The sequence below is a fragment of the Hemicordylus capensis genome, chromosome 6, assembly GCF_027244095.1.
Source record: "Hemicordylus capensis ecotype Gifberg chromosome 6, rHemCap1.1.pri, whole genome shotgun sequence".
Taxonomy (NCBI): domain Eukaryota; kingdom Metazoa; phylum Chordata; class Lepidosauria; order Squamata; family Cordylidae; genus Hemicordylus; species Hemicordylus capensis.
In genome coordinates, this window is record NC_069662.1 from 159,025,314 (window position 1) to 159,042,805 (window position 17,492).

General features: G+C 42.9%; 1 protein-coding gene across 6 annotated transcripts in view; it reads left to right on the top strand.

Moving 5' to 3' along the window:
* Nucleotides 1-17,492, top strand: part of PRKAG2 (protein kinase AMP-activated non-catalytic subunit gamma 2) — a 291,223-nt gene that overhangs the window by 92,648 nt on the left and 181,083 nt on the right. For all 6 annotated transcript variants that reach the window (XR_008309577.1, XM_053260020.1, XM_053260022.1 and 3 more), the window contains one exon: nt 12,142-12,424. Coding sequence is in view for 5 of the 6 variants with exons in the window: in XM_053260020.1 (XP_053115995.1) it covers nt 12,142-12,424 (283 nt within the window). In the remaining variant the exon portion in view is untranslated. The remainder of the gene's footprint in view (nt 1-12,141; nt 12,425-17,492) is intronic.

Sequence of the window (17,492 nt, forward strand, 5' to 3'; positions counted from 1 at the left end):
TGAAGCTGACTGAGTAATTTTTGTCTGGTTTCTGTCTCTCAACAAAGCCTACCTCACTAGGTTGCTGCAAGGATTAGGTGGGATTTGCCCTGTATATGCTCATAAGAAGAAAGGTGGGCTACAGTTGGAATAAAACTAATGGATACTAATGTGCAGTTTGACTGACTGTGAGTGCATTCAGTCATAGCACCAAGCCAAGGGAAGGGACTGTTGATCAGTGACAGAGTACATGATTTGCGTATGGAATGTCCCAGGTCTGGTAGCACCTCCAAGTTGGGCTGGGAAAGATTTCTGTCTGAAACCCTAGAGAGGCTAAAACAGAGGAAGGCAAAAAAGGGTAAGTCCAAGAGATGTAGCACATGAATCTTGCTGTAGGAGCAATAGGAACATAGGAAGCTGCCATATACCAAGTCAGACCATTGGTCCATCTAGCTCAGTACTATCTACACAGATTGGCAGTGGCTTCTCCAAGGCTGCAGGCAGGAGTCTCTCTCAGCCCTATCTTGGAGATGCCTGGGAGGGAACTTGAAACTTCTGCATGCAAGCATGCAGGTGCTCTTCCCAGAGTGGAAGACATCCCCTAAGGGGAATATCTTACAGTGCTCACATGTAATCTCCCATTCAAATGCAATCAGAGTGGACCCTGCTTAGCAAAAGGAACAATTCCATGCTTGCTACCACAAGACCAACTCTCCTCCTGAATAGTTGGGGATGGACCCATTGCTCAATGGTATTGCATTTGCATTGTATGCAGAAGGTCCCAGCTTCCATCCCTGGCAGCATCTTTAGGTAAGGCTGGGAAAGACTCCTGCCTGAGACCTTAGAGTGCCACTGCCTTTTGGTGTAGACAATACTGAGCTAGATGGACCAATGGCCTGACAATATAAAGTATATTCCTTCTACGTCCAAGAGCAGCAATGAACTTGCATAGTTCCTCCTCTGTCTCTCTCTCCTCCCTCCTATTGGGTGTCACAATTTCTGCACTTAAATCTGGGTGCTCAGGAAACTGTAGTTTGTCATTGCATCTGAACTGGCAATCTATGCAGCTCTCCAAAGTTTGAAACAGGAGTCTGTCTCAACCCTAACACAAGGACTCAAACCTACACATACATTCTGAATGCCCTTTGTGTGCACTTGGATACTCGTCGTTACAGTTCAGATGATCCAACAAACTATGATTATTGAATTGTGAATGAGCAAAGTGCCCACACGCTTCTTCCTCCTGTTGTGCACCTAGCTGAATTCAAGGCTTTCTGCTTTGTAAAACCACTCTTTCCCATTATGTATGAACCAGGAAACTGTTTTAAGGGATTTCTCATACTAGGTTTGTAGTAGACCATGGTTAGTTTGTCAGATTGTCTGAACTGTACCAGTGCATTTTCAGATTGATTTGTCCTCCTCCTCCCCCCCCCTACTCCTTATTTTTTGTTTGTTATTTTATTTTATTTACACCTTGGAACTGCTGCAAGAAAAATGCCAGGAACACATCATTCTGGCTTGAAATAGTCCTTTTGATTTTGGTAGGGAGAAATTGGTTTTTCAAAATTCTGCAGTGATGACTCACTCCTTTCAGGATGGAACTCTAGGCACGATGCAGTTTCAGAGCTCAACGCCTGATTCTTCAGGAACAAAAAGGGTTTTTAAGCAAGACATGTGCCTGCATCATAAAGGGCTTGTTTTTCCCCCCATTGTGGGTACAGAATTTCATCTAGGGATGGAAATATGAAAATCCACACCAGATTGGATGCTAATTTATTTAATCTTCTTCTCCTATGACTGGCTAAGAGGAGAATAAGGTGCCACCTGATAAGAGAATTGTTTTCAGATGAGGCTCTCCTTGTACAGGAGTGAGGGTAAATTGCAAGTATTTGTTGACTCATTTTCCTCCTTACTAGTGACTTGTTCACTTCAGGAATGAGTTTGAAAATTGTTGTAGCCCAAGATGCTGCTGTTCCTCCAGCCATAACTGTCAATTGTAGCTGTTCGGAGGTGGTACAGAAATGTGATTTGTTGTCAAAGGCAGTACCTAAAATATGTCCCTGTTGGAGCTAAATACACAAATGGGAGGTGCTGCTTCTGGAGGGCTTTAAAATTAGTTCTAAGCAAAGTTATTTAACACCAAGGTGAAGCTTTAGATAGGTTTGTGTGTTAGTAGCATCCTAGCAGATATTAGTGAAATTTGGACAAGATGCAGTAAGAATGAAAAGGAAACCATTCATCTTAGATGTCTCTATTGCATTTTCAACATTGTTCCACAGGACAAAATATCAAATGCTAAAATATGCTTGGCTGGGGAAAGGATCAGGGGAAGGAGTGGAAGGTTGTTGGAACACCCTGGTTGCCTCCCAGCATAACTTGGCATCTTTTAGCCATGTCAGTCTGTAACAGGGTGGATTTGATTTAAATCATGATTTAAATCACTAGTCAGTAAGACTAGATTTAAATCATGGTTTTTTACATAAAGACTCATTCTTGCTTTTACAACCAGATGAAGGTTTCATTTTTGGTCCTCTTCTAGATAGAAAAATTGCCCAAAATAATCTTACAGAAATCTCTGGAAAAGCATGACATTGTGAATGGATTAATGAAATTCATTTACCAAAAAATGTAAACATTGCATATATACAGCCTCATGCTACACAATTAAAAAACAATCCTTATTTCATGATGAATAACCTTTGGACTATAATGGATCTTAAACAGAAAGCTATCTTTAGATAGATTTTTCCCCTCAAAAGGATTTTATTTTTAGAAAATCTGATTTAAAATTTAAAAATCTGATTGAAATAAAAAATCTGATTTAAATTTTTTAAAATCTGATTTAAATTAAAAAATCCATTTTTAAAAAAACATTGATTTTTATCCACCCTGATCTGTAATAGAAGAACACTTATTTATGTATTTATATTATAAACATTTCTGTCTTCCCTCTATTCTGTCAAACATACAAAGCAGCTTACAACGTAATTAAGAACATCCATTCATTCCCCAAGACCATTGAGTAGACGGCAGGCTAATGCTTCACTTCAGAGATTTGAAAAATGTCTCTGGATGAGCCAGTGGCAGCTGGTGCAAACAATTTGGTTGCGGCGGGGTGGGGGTGGGGGGCTGAAAATGAGCCACAGGTGCAGTGCATGATGCTCACATTCTGCCCTGCCCTGGCTACCTCTCTCCCTCGTGTCTCACCCCACTCTGAGCCCAGCAGGCTGGTGATTCACTCGTTAGAGAACTGAACTCCCCAACTGCCATGTTCGGGAGTTCAGTCCCAACTGGGTCACTTACCAGCCCACTGGGCTCAGAGAAAGGCAAGATGAGAGAGGTAGCCAGGTCGGAATGGAATGGGAGCATCGTGCATGGCACCTGTGGCTCATTATACACACACACACACACACACACACACACACACACACCCTCATTTGTACCAGCTGCCACTGGGATGTGCACTGGTCTCCAGGCAAGGAGGACAGACACATATCTAAATTAGCCAGGAATTCCTGGGATGCTCCCTTTGTCTGCATAGGATTAGTACTAGTAGGCTGTTTTGCTGTAAGGGGTTATGGTCTCCACTGGCTAAAATGGAGGAAGCTAAAGAAGTGCCAGTCCAATAGATGTCCTATACTACGCACAGATAACATCAGACATTGCAGCAGCAGTGGGCCGAATAAATCATCATCATCCTAGAAAACAAGGATGGAGAACAAAACCTTCTGTTTAGTATTATTTTAGAATGTTTATAGTATTCTCAGCATACCACCAGAATTACTGCAAGTCCAGCTCTTTAGCAAAATAGCTGCTTTTTTGTTGTTGTTCAAGCCAGTGGCCCACAAAAGCTTGGCTGAAAAATAGTGCCGAGCCCATGGTGGGTGGAGATTTGAACTCTCGTCTCCCTAGCCTAAGCCATTAAAAAAAAAAAGTAAGCAAATGTATGAAGCTGCCTTTGAGTCTGATAATTGTTCCATCTAGCTTAGTGTTATCTGCTGAGGCAGGAGCCCTCCAGGGTTTCAGATTGTTTCGGAAAGGCATATGTAGCCCAGCTGGGGGGAAATGCAGTCATCTGCTAAACTCTTGGAGGATGAGGCATGAGAACGAATGATGGCCCAGTAGAAAGATGGGCCAGAAAACAGAGGGCAAGATATGGAAGAATGGCCTGGTGTGTCAGGTGCCTAATTTCTGGGGAAAGAGATGTGAAGATTGGGAGAGAGATGTGAGCCAGCAGTCTGCTGTCTCATGGCAAATGCCATTTTGGGTTCGGATGAATTATTGAATGTAAGACATGGTGGCTAATAGTACAACTTACATAGGAAGCTGCCATATACTGAGTCAGACCATTGGTCTATCTAGCTCGTATTGTCTTCACAGACCATCTGCCGCCCACCTCCATTCACCCAACTCCTTGCTGCTTCCACCTTCTCCTCTGTCCGCCCACATCCTCGCTTCCTCTGCTGCCTTATACTGACTAGCTGTCCCTGCTCCTGGGTGGAAGCAGGAAGTGTTTGGAGGGAGCAGGAAGTGTTTGATTGTGTAGATGTGGGTGAGTATGCATAGTGTGCACTGCTAGGACATGGGGTAGGTTAGCGGGGTGTGCAGGGACTGCCACCACAACTCTAGGTATGCCACAGGCACCATTCCACTCCGATAGTGAACATAAGAACAGCCCTGCTGGATCAGGTCTAAGGCCTATCAAGTCCAGCATCCTGTTTCCCATAGTGGCCCACCAGATGCTTCTGGGAAGCCCACAGGCAAGAGATGAAGGCATGCCCTCTCTCCTGCTGTTGCTCCCCTGCAACTAGTATTTAGAAGCATCCTGCCTCTGAGCCTGGAGGTAGCTTATAGCCATCAAGACTAATAGCCATTGATAGGCCTGTCCTCCATGTTTTACTATGGTTCTGCTCCTACCTCTCTGGCAGATTCCAGATGGTGTTGCTTGGAGACTGTTGCTCTGCTAAGCAAGAACTGAAGTGTGGAGTCCCACAGGGCTCCATACTATCTCCAGTGCTTTTTAACATCTACATGAAACCACTAGGAGAGATCATCAGGAGATTTGGTGCTGCGTGTTAGCAATATGCTGATCACACCCAGGTCTACTTCTCCATGCAAACCTCATCAGGAAATGGCATATCTTCCCTAAATGCCTGCCTGGAGGCAGTAATGGGCTGGATGAGGGATAACAAACTGAAGTTTAATCCAGATCAGACAGAGGTACTGACTGTGGGGGGCCAGGACCCGAGAGATGGCTTAGATATACCTGTTCTGGATGGGGTTACACTCCCTCTGAAAGATCAGGTTCTTAGCTTGGGAGTGCTCCTTACCCAAAGCTCTCCCTGGTTTCTCAGGCGGAGGCGGTGGCCAGGAGCACTTTTTATCAGCTTCGGCTGATACGTCAGCTACATCCATTTCTAGAAGTGAAAGAAGTGAAACAGTGGTACATATGTACATACAGTGGTACTGTAATGTGCTCTATGTGGGGCTGCCTTTGTACATAGTCCGGAAACTACAATTAGTATAGAATGTGGCAGCCAGATTGGTCTCTGGGACAACATAACACTGGTTTTAAAAGAACTGCATTGACTGCCAATATGTTTCTGGGTGAAATACAAAGTGCTGGTTATTACCTATAAAGCCCTAAATGGCTTGGGTCTAAAAGGCTATTTAAGAGAGCACCTCTGTTGTCATAAACCCTGATGCCTGCTACAAACTTCTGGAGAGGTCCGGTTACGGTTGCCACCGGCTCGTTTGGTGGTGACCCAAGATTGGGCTTCCTCTGTGGCTGTTCCAGGGCTTTGGAATATGCTCCCTGCCGAAATAAGAGCCTCTCCTTTTCTGTTTGTTTCAGAAAGAACCTCAAGACTTTCCTGTTTTCACAGGCTTTTAATTAGAATTAATTTTAATAATTTTAAAAACTTGTTTTAGTAACTATTTTATTCTATTTTTATTGTGTCCTGTATTTTAATCTGTGACTTTTAAATATTTTAAATTTTGTACACCGCCTAGAGATGTACATATCAGGCGGTATAAAATAAATAAATAAATAAATAAATTTGTTTAAGCCCCTTTTAAAGCCGTTCAAGATGGTGGGCATCACCAAGATGGTGGCAGAGCATTCAATAGATTAATGATGTGTTGAGTAAAAAAGTTACTTCATATGTCTGGATGACTGCAAATTTTGGGGGGTAATATTTGCTATTGAGAAGATAGAGAAGTTGTGTGTACATGGACGTAAGCAACATGTACTCTCTTACAGGTCAGCAACAGATTAGATCAGATCCTTAAAGAGAAACTGCTACACTTTAAGGTGACTTCCATCTGCTTTCAGCTCAGCATTCTCTCTGTCTCCATTCCAGTCTCTGTCACTCTCAGAAACTGTCTGCTTTCAGTTTCTTTACAGTGACACCACACACACACACACACACACACACACACACACACACACACATATACATATCCTTGGATGCATGGAGTATGAATCACCTTTGACAGCTTCTGGTTTAGAAAGGCTCTGCAGAACTCTCAACCAATAGCCCACCCATTCGGTGATGTATCTTGGCCACTGAAACATTAACATGCGCCTCTTTGGCCATCATCAGTGATCTGCACTAACAAAGAAAGGGCCAGTGGGCCTTCTTGAACCCATTAATAGCCCATTTAATAATAAAGTTGTCCCAAATGACATCCTATGCACTAAATGTTACCCAGAGAGACAATAACTGCATCACTTAGTGCAGTAGTATTCTGTAGGCAGGAATGTCTTCATCCCAGATGACAGTAATCTAACTATGCCTTGACATGAGGATTGATGGCGAATCATTCCATGTAATCTACTAAGTGCAATTGTTGTTCCTAGCCTTTGTAGAAATTCTTTTCTCCTGCTATCCTTCCAAACTCTTTGCCTCAAATAATATATTGGGTGGGGTGTGGGATCCTGTCCTATCCTGTTCTATCTTTTCAACTTCTTGATGACATCACCTGCATGCCATGATATAAACATTCTGACTACAGTGGTCCCTCGACTTACGAAGATAATCCGTTCCGAACGCACGTTCATAGGTCGGAATTTTCGTAAGTCGAAAAGCGCATCCATGGAGGTCCGGAAACACTCGTAAGTCGAGGAAACCGCATCTAAAAATTCGTAGGTCGAGGAAGCCGCATCTGAACCGGCAACGACTTCCGGTATTTTTTGTCGTTCGTATATCGAAATCTTCGGATGTCGAGTACTTCGTAAGTCGAGGGACCACTGTATACTGCAATGGGTTTTTTAAGCTGTTCTGATATAGGAAGAGGCAGGAGCTAACTGCGTCTTCCCTGTTAACTTTGAAAAGAGGCACATTTCGAAGTGGCAATTCTTTTATATTCAGCAGGGGGAGAGTAATTGGTCATATTCACCCAGCACAGCATACTCCAGGGACTGTTGTTGGTGTCTGCCTTGTGTGTGTTTTTATATTGTGAGTGCCTTTGGGGACAGGAAATCATATTATTATTAGTCTGTGTAAATTGCTTTGAAAACCTTTGTTGAAAAGCGGTATATAAATAAGTAGTAGTAGGAACACATGGATATAGATGAGATGCAAAACGTTCTGAAATTTGAGGAAACTGTTCACTGAGCTCAGAGTACAAGCAAAACATTGTAGGAGTTTCAGCACTGCCACAAGATATTTCTAGGGGCATACCTACACTTTGGACTCAATATTTATGCCCTCATCTTTGGTAACTGTATTTCAGGTGAAGACACAAAGATACTGGGAATGATGCAGAGAAGGGGTCAGTGCATTTCAGGGAAGTGAGGGTTGTCCTTCCGGTTGCTGGCAGTTACCATTTTTACCCCACCCTCACCCCGGCCAATGATGCTCTGTCATTGCATCTGTCGTTAAGTGGCACTGTGCTTAGCTCAGCGGACTTCTGGGGGGAAATGGCCACTATGCGGCTCCTCAGAAGCACCCTCAGAATAATCCTATGTAATAATGTAGCATTGATTGAGAGCAGGTGGACCTCCAGGACCTAAAAATTGTGGCAGCTGGCTAGCAAATACCAGCAAGAGCACTGCTGCCATGAAATAGTTGGCAGCAAAAAAGGTAAGCTCGGAGTGTGGCTTCAGCCCATTGCATCCGCCGCCCCCCGCCCCAGGTAGCTCACTCGAAATTCAAGCCAAAATTTCTTATTTAAAAAGCACTAGTCTCTTTCTGAACTATATAGATCGGGGATCTCACATTCTCAGATCTGTTGACCCTAGGATCTCAGTTGTGTATCAGCATGCAGTTCTTGCACAGAAAGGCTCACACTGTGGCAGCCCTGATTCTTGGACCCGTCTGCAGACTGATGTAGGCGTATAGAAGCATCCTCATTGCTGGAGTTTCACTGATCGGCTTGTGCTTCTCAGCATCCTCTTTTCGCCCTCTGGTGCTCAGCCTGCAGAACAGCTTTAGGATGTGAGGTGTTCTGGTGACTGCACGCTAATGGTGTTGGCTGTTGCTGCTGCTCTTTCTGTGCTGAACATTCACTTTGATTTTATGCCTGAGTAATATTTAAACAGGATGTGCTGAGAACAATGAATCAAGAAATGCCCAACCTTTGATTTTTGTACCTGAGCTTTTGTAACTGTTTAGGGCATCGGAAGGACCCGCACGTATCTGAAGTCACTGGTAGTTGTGGGCATTTTTATTGGGGTTTAGATACTGTGTGATAAGCACGGAAGAGATAAAAGCTGATTATATGAAATACCCATGGGGCTGAAAAAAATAAATAAGGGTGCAATCTTCTCTTCTTTTTGCTGTTATGTTTTTTTAGTTCTTGTCATTAAGGTAAATAATTAATCAAATTATCTAGTTTGAGGTGCTCTGAGTGGAATAATTACTGCAGCATCAAAGCAGAGCATGGAATAGTGTGAGATGTTTTGCTTTGTGCCCCCATCCCATTAGTTGCTTAAGTCATAAAACAATTGAAATAGCTGTGTGCATCGTACATATCATCAATATCAGCATATCACTCTGAAGCTTCTTTATTAGGGTTGTGATTAAAGTCTGTGAACAAATTTCATTTCAGTCTAAGTGAATATTGTTGGATTTCAGTTAAAATTTGTTTTTCAAAATGGCTACTACATATTGTAATTGAAAAATGCCTATTACCAGCTCCGAGGGTGAGTGTGTGCAAGTTGAAATTGCATGAAACATTTAGAATATTGTTTTAAAATTTTAAATTGTGTTTTGAATGTCTTGATTTTAAATTTTTTGTTTTTCATTAATGTTTTACTTTTAATCTTGTTGTAAACTGCTCAGAGATGCAAGTTTTTGGCGGTGTAAAAATATGATAGATAGATAGATAGATAGATAGATAGATAGATAGATAGATAGATAGATGTAAGACTCAAGTCCTATTCACACATTATGTTCATACAGATCTGTACAGATTTGTATGGACAAATGGTTAGTCAGACATTATATTCAGTGCATACAGTAGTAAATTTCCTTTCTATATCCTTTATTTGCAGGGGCCTAGGTTCACTTATTAAATGAATGCATGTATAATTGTTCACAAAAAAATATGTATATATGTACAGACTATACATATCTGAATAGGGCTTCAGTTCTGACATTAACAAGTCCTTTTGCTTGGCTTGTTTGTGTACTACATCAGGCCCAAGTTATTTATTTTATATATATAGTTTAACTAATGGAAACTTTCTAAGGGAAATAGCAACTTTGGTGAGTGGTGGGCGATCCAGATCATTTGCTGGGACTGGTATGTCTCTTTTATTGATATTCCCAGTACATTTCAAATGAAATCATGTTTCAAGAAATATTTGTCATCTTTACAAACCAGTTAAGTGGCAAACCTATAACAAGACCTTTAACTTTCCCCCTTTGCCATTGTCCTAATGTGGTTGCTCTCCACCTGAAGCTGTTTTCCCCTCTGGGAGAAAAGCTCTTGTTGACACCAATGAGAACGTTCCTCTTGGGGGATATAGCAGTTGGTGGCGGCCAGGGGTAGGGAGGCATGCTTCAGATTGGGGTCACAGCAAAGCAGAAAGTTTAAAGTGCCCCTCTTCCATGCCATGATCCCAGTACAGATTGGACTCCTTGCAGCTGCTATTTTAGTTAGAAAAACAAACATACAAGGCCCAAACTATGAATGTAATATAACACATAATTTGACCCTAAAAGCAATGTGTAACTTCTAACTTATGTCTCATTTATTTCAGTGGGATTTAATGATGATTAACTTAGTCCGGTTGCTACCCAATAACCATGGGTCAAGTTGGCAACTGACAACTTGCCATGCCTTCTTGAGAACTCCAGCCATTCCTAATCCAGACTTCTCTTCAGTGTTCTTTCTAATTTTTTTCATCTGTGTGCAGAATGAGTTTTGTTCTAGGTGACAGTATCAAGGCAGTGATACACAATTAACTGAGCGGACATCAGAAAACGTGTGAGCGCATGCACATGAGCACACCTTAGAGGGCTTACTTCTTTTCTTGTCTCTGAACTTGTGTTCTGACATTGTGTTCTGGCATTAGAGTCTAGCCTTCTTTGCAGGGACTCTCTTGCTTTGCGGAGAATCAGTCTTTTTCTTTTCTTTTCTTTTTTTAAAGACTCATGCTATTGTTCATATATAAAGATTAAGGTTTCCAGAACAGAGGCCTAATAGAGATTCATTGTGTTGTATAGCCTTGGGAACTGTGAAGAGAGACCTCTATAGGGATGGTTATTTAATTAGGTTCCTAGGCAGCAGTGTTCCCTCTAACAGGGATTCCCAGATGTTGTTGACTACAACTCCCAGCATCCCCAGCTGCAATGGTCTTTGGCTGGGGATTATGGGAGTTGTAGTCAACAATATCTGGGAATCCCTGTTAGAGGGAACACTGCTGGGCAACCATTTTGGTTGCTAAGGAAATGGAAGAGAGGCTGAATAGTTAAAGCTTGAAGAGGAACCCCATAAAATAGGGAGTGGAAGATTGAAAATCCCCTTCAGAGAATTGGTCAGCTGTCCAACATATTGGACACTGTGTCAAAAGGTTGCTGGACACAATCCTAACCAGGATTAGTTAGAGGTCCTGAAACTTCTGAAGGGAGGGCTATATAAAGGGCTGTGAGAGGACTCAGAGAGGAGATTGGGTAGAAGACTGGCCTGAGGAATAGAGTTGAAGGCAGAAGACCAAGCCAGAGCTGGAGGGGGCAAGAGTAGGGCAGGCACTGTGTAGATATGAATGCCCACAGTTGGTTGCTGTGGACCTAGGACTGGCAGTGGATTGGCATCACTCTGGGATTCTCCTAGAAGATAAGAGCCTCCAAGAAGGCTCATCTGGAAGAGGACTTGGTGGTTGGTGTCTAGGAGTCTGGAGAAGGACCAGAAGGAAGACTTCAGAATGTCTGGCAGCCTTCAGTTGATGTGGTGAAAGAGGTGCAGAACCTTCAAGGTGGGAAGGTTCCATTCCAACTGCCATATGCCAGACTGGGCTTAGAACATCAGAGAAGCTTGGACCATGTAAAGGGACAGCAGCCCTTTACAACAGCAGATGTGAGTTCCACTGGGGAGAGCTAGGGGTAAATCTGGCTGTAAGACTGTGAAAGGATGTTGAACTAATCCAGCTAGTCATTCCACTCCCTTCGTAAGCAATGCCATTCCATAGGGAAACTTATTGATTTATTTTTTTAAAATTCTGTCGTGTCCCTCTAGCACACAGCTGCTCCAGTGGCTTACAGTGAAACACAATAAAAACAATAGAAAGTAATACAATAAACACAGCTTTATTTGATTTTTATTCTTTAAAAAATCTTGTATTAGTTTAATAAGCAATCATTTCTTGTATTTTAATAAATCTTTTACATTTAAATAAGTCTCTGAGTCTTGATTCTACCACACCTAAAGCCTTTAACCACCCACTTAGAGTGAAAGGGACATGGGGTACCTTAGAGATGGGTAAAATAAGAATCCTCCGGCTGTACCGTGAGGATCTTCAGTCGTCCACATGCATCTAGTCTTCCTAGTCATGTAGTCTAGTACCAAGTCATCTAGACTGCAGTCTCAGCTCTGCAATATTTCAGCACAGCAGACGCACTGCATGAGGACTCTCATCAGATGAATGGCTTCACAGAGGTAGCCTTGGAGTGAAAAGAGTTGACTTTAATTATCCCTTTTCTCCTTTCTTTGCAGGCAGAAGAGAGCTACAGCACAGGCAGCCCTTCCAGAGGACTTTTCTCAAAGGGGCTCCAGAACCAACCTTCCAGCCCAGCTTCAGCCCCTGTCAAATCCAAACACAGTCCGGGCTCTCCAAAAACAGTGTTCCCTTTCCCATACCAGGAGTCTCCCCCTCGTTCGCCTCGTCGCATGAGCTTCAGTGGGATCTTCAGGTCCTCCTCCAAAGACTCTTCCTCCTCTGGCTCTAACCCATCTACCTCCCCTGGGGGCATCAAGTTCTTCTCCAGATCAAGAAAAAGTAAGGAATTAATTAAGGAATTAATTTCAGGAAGATACTCCGGGCTTGAGCCCCTTTCTCTTTCCTGCAGTAGTGAAGGAAGTGCAGGTTGAGGGTATGCTGATGGCTTATGTTTTTAGTTTTCTTTTAAGTTGTTTGTTTCCCACTCTAGCTACTTGGTTGAAATGTGAACATAGAACCTATGTTCTCAAATGGTGGAGCAGGGAAGAAAAGAGGACCACAGCTCAGAGGCAGAGCACAATAATTGGCATAATGAAAATCTGAAGTTGAATTCTGAACCTCTCCAAGGAAAAGGATCTGTATTAGTGGGGCTGTCTCACCTGAGATTCTGGAAAGCCACTACCAGCCAGAGATGACAATAGGAAGCTAGGTAGACCAGGTGTTCTCATACCTGGGTCCACAGATGATGTTGGACTACAACTCCCTTCATCATTACTATTGGAGTTATAATCCAATTGCATTCAGGGACCCAAATGAGAACCCCTGGTATAGAACAATCATCTGACTCAGTATCAGGCAGATACAGGTGTTCATATCAACCTATAGCGGGGGTGCGACACTCCATAAAATGAGTCCCCTTAGGCAAAGCACTTCTTCCCCTTCCAAGTGGTGAGTGGGCAGAAGACCCTGAGGGTATCTGCACCTTTACGTATTTACCATTTGTATATATAGAGCTTATTATTGGTCACCATGCCAACCAACAGGCACGCCAGGCAATGTACACCTAAATCAGTATTAAGACAGCATAAAACATATAATAAAAACCAGTTTGGGTTTACAGTTTTGCAGTTTCATAATGAAGATGAGCGATTTTAAGGAAGTTACTGTAGCCCTGTTCAGGCTTTCAGCTGTCACACCCTTGCAAGTGCCGAAAATAGGTAGGAAGTCCCGCCCCAGAACCTCACTCACCTCCCTTGTGGCTGCTCATGGAAAAGGCAGTGTTTGAAGGGGGAAAGCACCGTAACTGGAATCATGGCAGGTGCTTCCGTGATCATTAGCCTGGATCCCCCCAAGCTGCCAATCCCAGAAGCACCTGCCATCACAGTTACGGTGCTTCCCTCTTTCAGCGAACACTGCCTTTTATTTATTTATTTATTTATTTATTTATTTATATTATTAACACATTTTTATACTGTTCAAAACTTGCGTCTCTGGGCGGTTTACAAGAAAATAAAAACAAAGTAAACATTAGTTAAAACAAAAACGAAAGGTTTAAAACATTACAACAATTTAAAAATTGTTAAAATAATATTTCAAAACAGCATTAAAACCATTAAAACAATATTAACTAAAAGCCTGGGTGAACTGATGCGTCTGTAAAGACTTTTTAAAAGCTGTCAGAGATGGGGAGGCTCTTGTTTCACTAGGGAGCTCATTCCAAAGCCTCGGGGCAGCAGCGGAGAAGGCCTGTCCCTGAGTGGCCACCAGATGAGCCGGTGGCAACTGCAGATGGACCTCTCCAGCGGATCTCAGTGGGCGGTGGGGTTCATGACAAAGAAGGCGTTCCATAAGTAACCATGAGGGAGGTGAGTGATGTGCCAGGGTGGGACCTCCTACCTGCTTTTGACACTCGTAAGCGTGTGGCAGCCTGAACAGAGCTTATATCCCCCATCCTCCCAATGCTGTTTATATCTTCTCCTTTTGATTGTGACTCATGAGCTGTGTTACTGTGATTGGTGACAAATAATGAGATATGTCTGCATAGAGGGACCTGCTCATCAAAGCTTACTGTGCACCTTATTGCTGCTGTGACTGTGGAAAAAGCGACACTGGACAATCTTTTGAATATGACAAAGTATACCATGTGCTCTTCGACTTTATGCCTGAAGGTGGTGCTATTAGCTCTTTGTTGCCTGTTTCCCTGTGTTAAGGTTTCAGGGGTGTTGCACTGTGCTCTAGAGAAGATCCCATCACTGAATTTCAGTTCCTCTGGTGTTTGATTTAAAAGCCAAGTTGCTTCTCCAGAATGTGTTTGATAAGTAAAGCTTTCAGATATCTTATCCATGATCCATAAGCAGGTTCGATTTTCTTTATTGGTGCCTGTGTGCTGATTATTGTTTCTACAGTGCCATGTATGCACACGGTGCTTTCCAGAGTTTCATTGGCAAAAAAGACAAGTTCCTTCCCCGCAAGAGTCTAAAGTTTAAAATCTGGAAATAGGAAAGACAATAGGGGAAGGCATGGAAGGAGATAAGCATACCAAGGGATCAGTGTAAACACATGCAGTTAGTTATATGTGCTTAAGTTCGGTTATACTTGGGGGTGGGGATTAGGGGGGATAAACCCAGTGAACATGGGTTCTTCCAGTTTGAAGGTTATCTGCTATGTGTGGAAAAGGGTCTCATTGGCCATTAGCTATGACATCTCTAGTAGCCTGACAGAAGTCATATTTATGCACAGACATATCTTGAGGGCACACATGTATCTTAAATGCAACCAAGGAGTTTCACAGCTAAGGACAAAAAAGTTCCAGAACTCTTTAATTGCGGGCCTTGCACCTTGTCCATATAAGGGTTAAAAAAAAATATCGCTAGGGGAATTGGACTGGATTTGGAGAGCTTTCTGTGTGAATTTTTTTTACCAAGGTGAAAGTGCTGAGAAATTTTGTGGCTATTAAAAGCACACTGATGCTCCTGGGTTTGATCCAATGAAATCCTGTTCTCTGCTGTATAATGAAATTAATTCTTTCCACCCTATTTGTCTAAGATACAATGACATAGTAGCTTTTTCCCAAGGGTACAAGAGAACAAAAACACAGTTTTAACTTGTGTGGATTGATTTTAAAGTCTCCTAGAGCGGCTTAGACATTTCCTATAACAACATTTGACTATGAAACTCTTTAAAGACCCTGATATTGAAAGACCAAAACATCAGCTGGAAGTTTTTCACACGGGACTTTTGAAGCCCTTTAACTCGTATCTTCTCCAGAATGGAGGGGGTGCATTCACATATTGGCCAGATTTACCCCGAAGTCCCTGCAAGTTATCGAGGAGCATTTCACACACAATTCAGATTTTTCTCTGTGGATTAGTGTGCAACCCGATTTATATCCGGGGTAAAAAAATCTACTATTTTTGTTGGTTTTTTGAAACAACTTCAAGTTTGCCGTAAAGCCTCCCTGTAAACTCGTTGTAAAACCTGCTGTGCGTAAAAGCCCCAGGAGAAAAACTGAGCCTACTCTTGCTGAAGTTATAGGCACAGCTCACTGGTAGAGTACATCTCGTGCGTCCATAAGGGCCTGGGCTATCTTTCTGCTGTTGGGAGTTCCTGGAATATTCTTGGGAAAGTTGCTAGTGATATTAGGGAGAATTACTTTATTACATGCAAGGAAGTGAACTTAGGGCCCTCTGCATGCAAGCATGTAGTTGCTCTTCCAGGAAGCTGTGACCTCATCCCTTAAAGGGAATATTTTGACAGCTCTCACATGTATTTACCTTTTCAAATGCAAATCAAGACATAACCTGCTTGGCAAAAGGGACAATTCATGCTCTCCACCACAAGACCAGCTCTCCTTTCCAGATCTGCTCATGTGTTAGATAAAAGCAAGGCCGGAGGCAGGGAGCTTCCTTGCCTGTCAGGCTCCTGCTGGGTAGGATGCTTTTCCCTCCTACCTCATCCCAAAGCTGGGGACGGAATCTGGATTGGGCATGCTTGTCCTAAGAAGTGCCACACCAAAGTATATGTGCTCCACAGCTGCAAAGCCCTTACTACTTGGTTGTGCCAACTGATGAGCTACGAGGAAGTTAATTGTGCAGCAAAACACGGCCTCCAGCCTCCAGAGTAGCCTGTGAGATTACCAGCATTTGCCTTCACTGGTCCAGGTAAAGCGGGTATTGCTTCCGCTGCATTAGAGGCCAGCTCTGTTTCCTTGTGAAGTCAGTGACTGCAGAACACAAATGTTGTTCACCAAAGGCCTAATTATCCCCTTCCTTACCTTCTGAAAGCAGAATTAATTGGCGACAAGGATCGTTGCCCTTCTGACACCTCCTGCTGTTGAGGGCTTATGATAAGCTTTTGCACAAATGCTAGGGATTAGCATGAGCTGGTTTGTACAGCTGCCTAAATTTCCTAGGATCAGAAGTCCATCCACTAGGAAAAAAAAATACTTAAGTTGTTAGCAAATCCTTGATGGCAGGGAACAAGAAAAAGATGGGAAGAACCCACCCATTGTAACTACTCAGCTTTGGTAGTGACTGTTGCAAATAATCAAAGCCAGGCAGTGTAGCACCAGATGCCAGTTTCTTCGTGGTAATAAAGCATTTATCTTGGGTTTCCCAGGTATATTTGATGCTGTTCCAGCTTGCAAAAGGTTGACTTATGGCTCCTAAATGTAATGTCTTTAAAGTGTGTAAATGGCCTGTACAGCATTGCACATGATTTTTGCACGCCCACCTGTTTTTACTGCAAATGCACACATGCAACAATCAGATGTGGTGATTATGCTGTTTTAATGCTTCCCCCTAAATGTCAGGTAGATATCCTGAAGAGGTGTCAATTGCCCACCCAGCCGTTGTCCAGGGACCATACCCATAATTTTGCACCAACCAATTTTGCAGTAGCATCTATTGGTAAGGCAGCCCCTTTGCCCTACCTAACTATATTCAGATTACTAATTATAGTTCAGTAATCTGTGTGTGCCATGGGTATTGTGACCCACATTCAGTACCCCCAAAGAGACAGGCAGGTTTGATGTGACTGCCATAAACAGTCCTGCAGTGTCTCATTGGCAATGAAAGGCAGTAGGGCAGTTCACACAACCATAAGCTGGGTAGGAGACTAGTCTTACCCAGTTTCGAGAGCTGAGTGCACTCCTGTGTTGCAATTGTATTTTGGATAGGTAGGAGCTTGCTCATCTGTCAATGCTCTTGCTCTGCTTGCTCGTCTGTTCAGCTTTAAGGACTCATGGGGTAACATCACAAACCATGTCATTGAGGTGTCCCTACAGCTGTAGTAAATTTGGTTGAAATTGGCTAGGTGGTTCACAAGTTAGCCCTCTTGCACCTTAAACGTTCACGAGTCCGCCATCTTGAATTGGGATGGATGACATCATCACAAACTACACCATTGA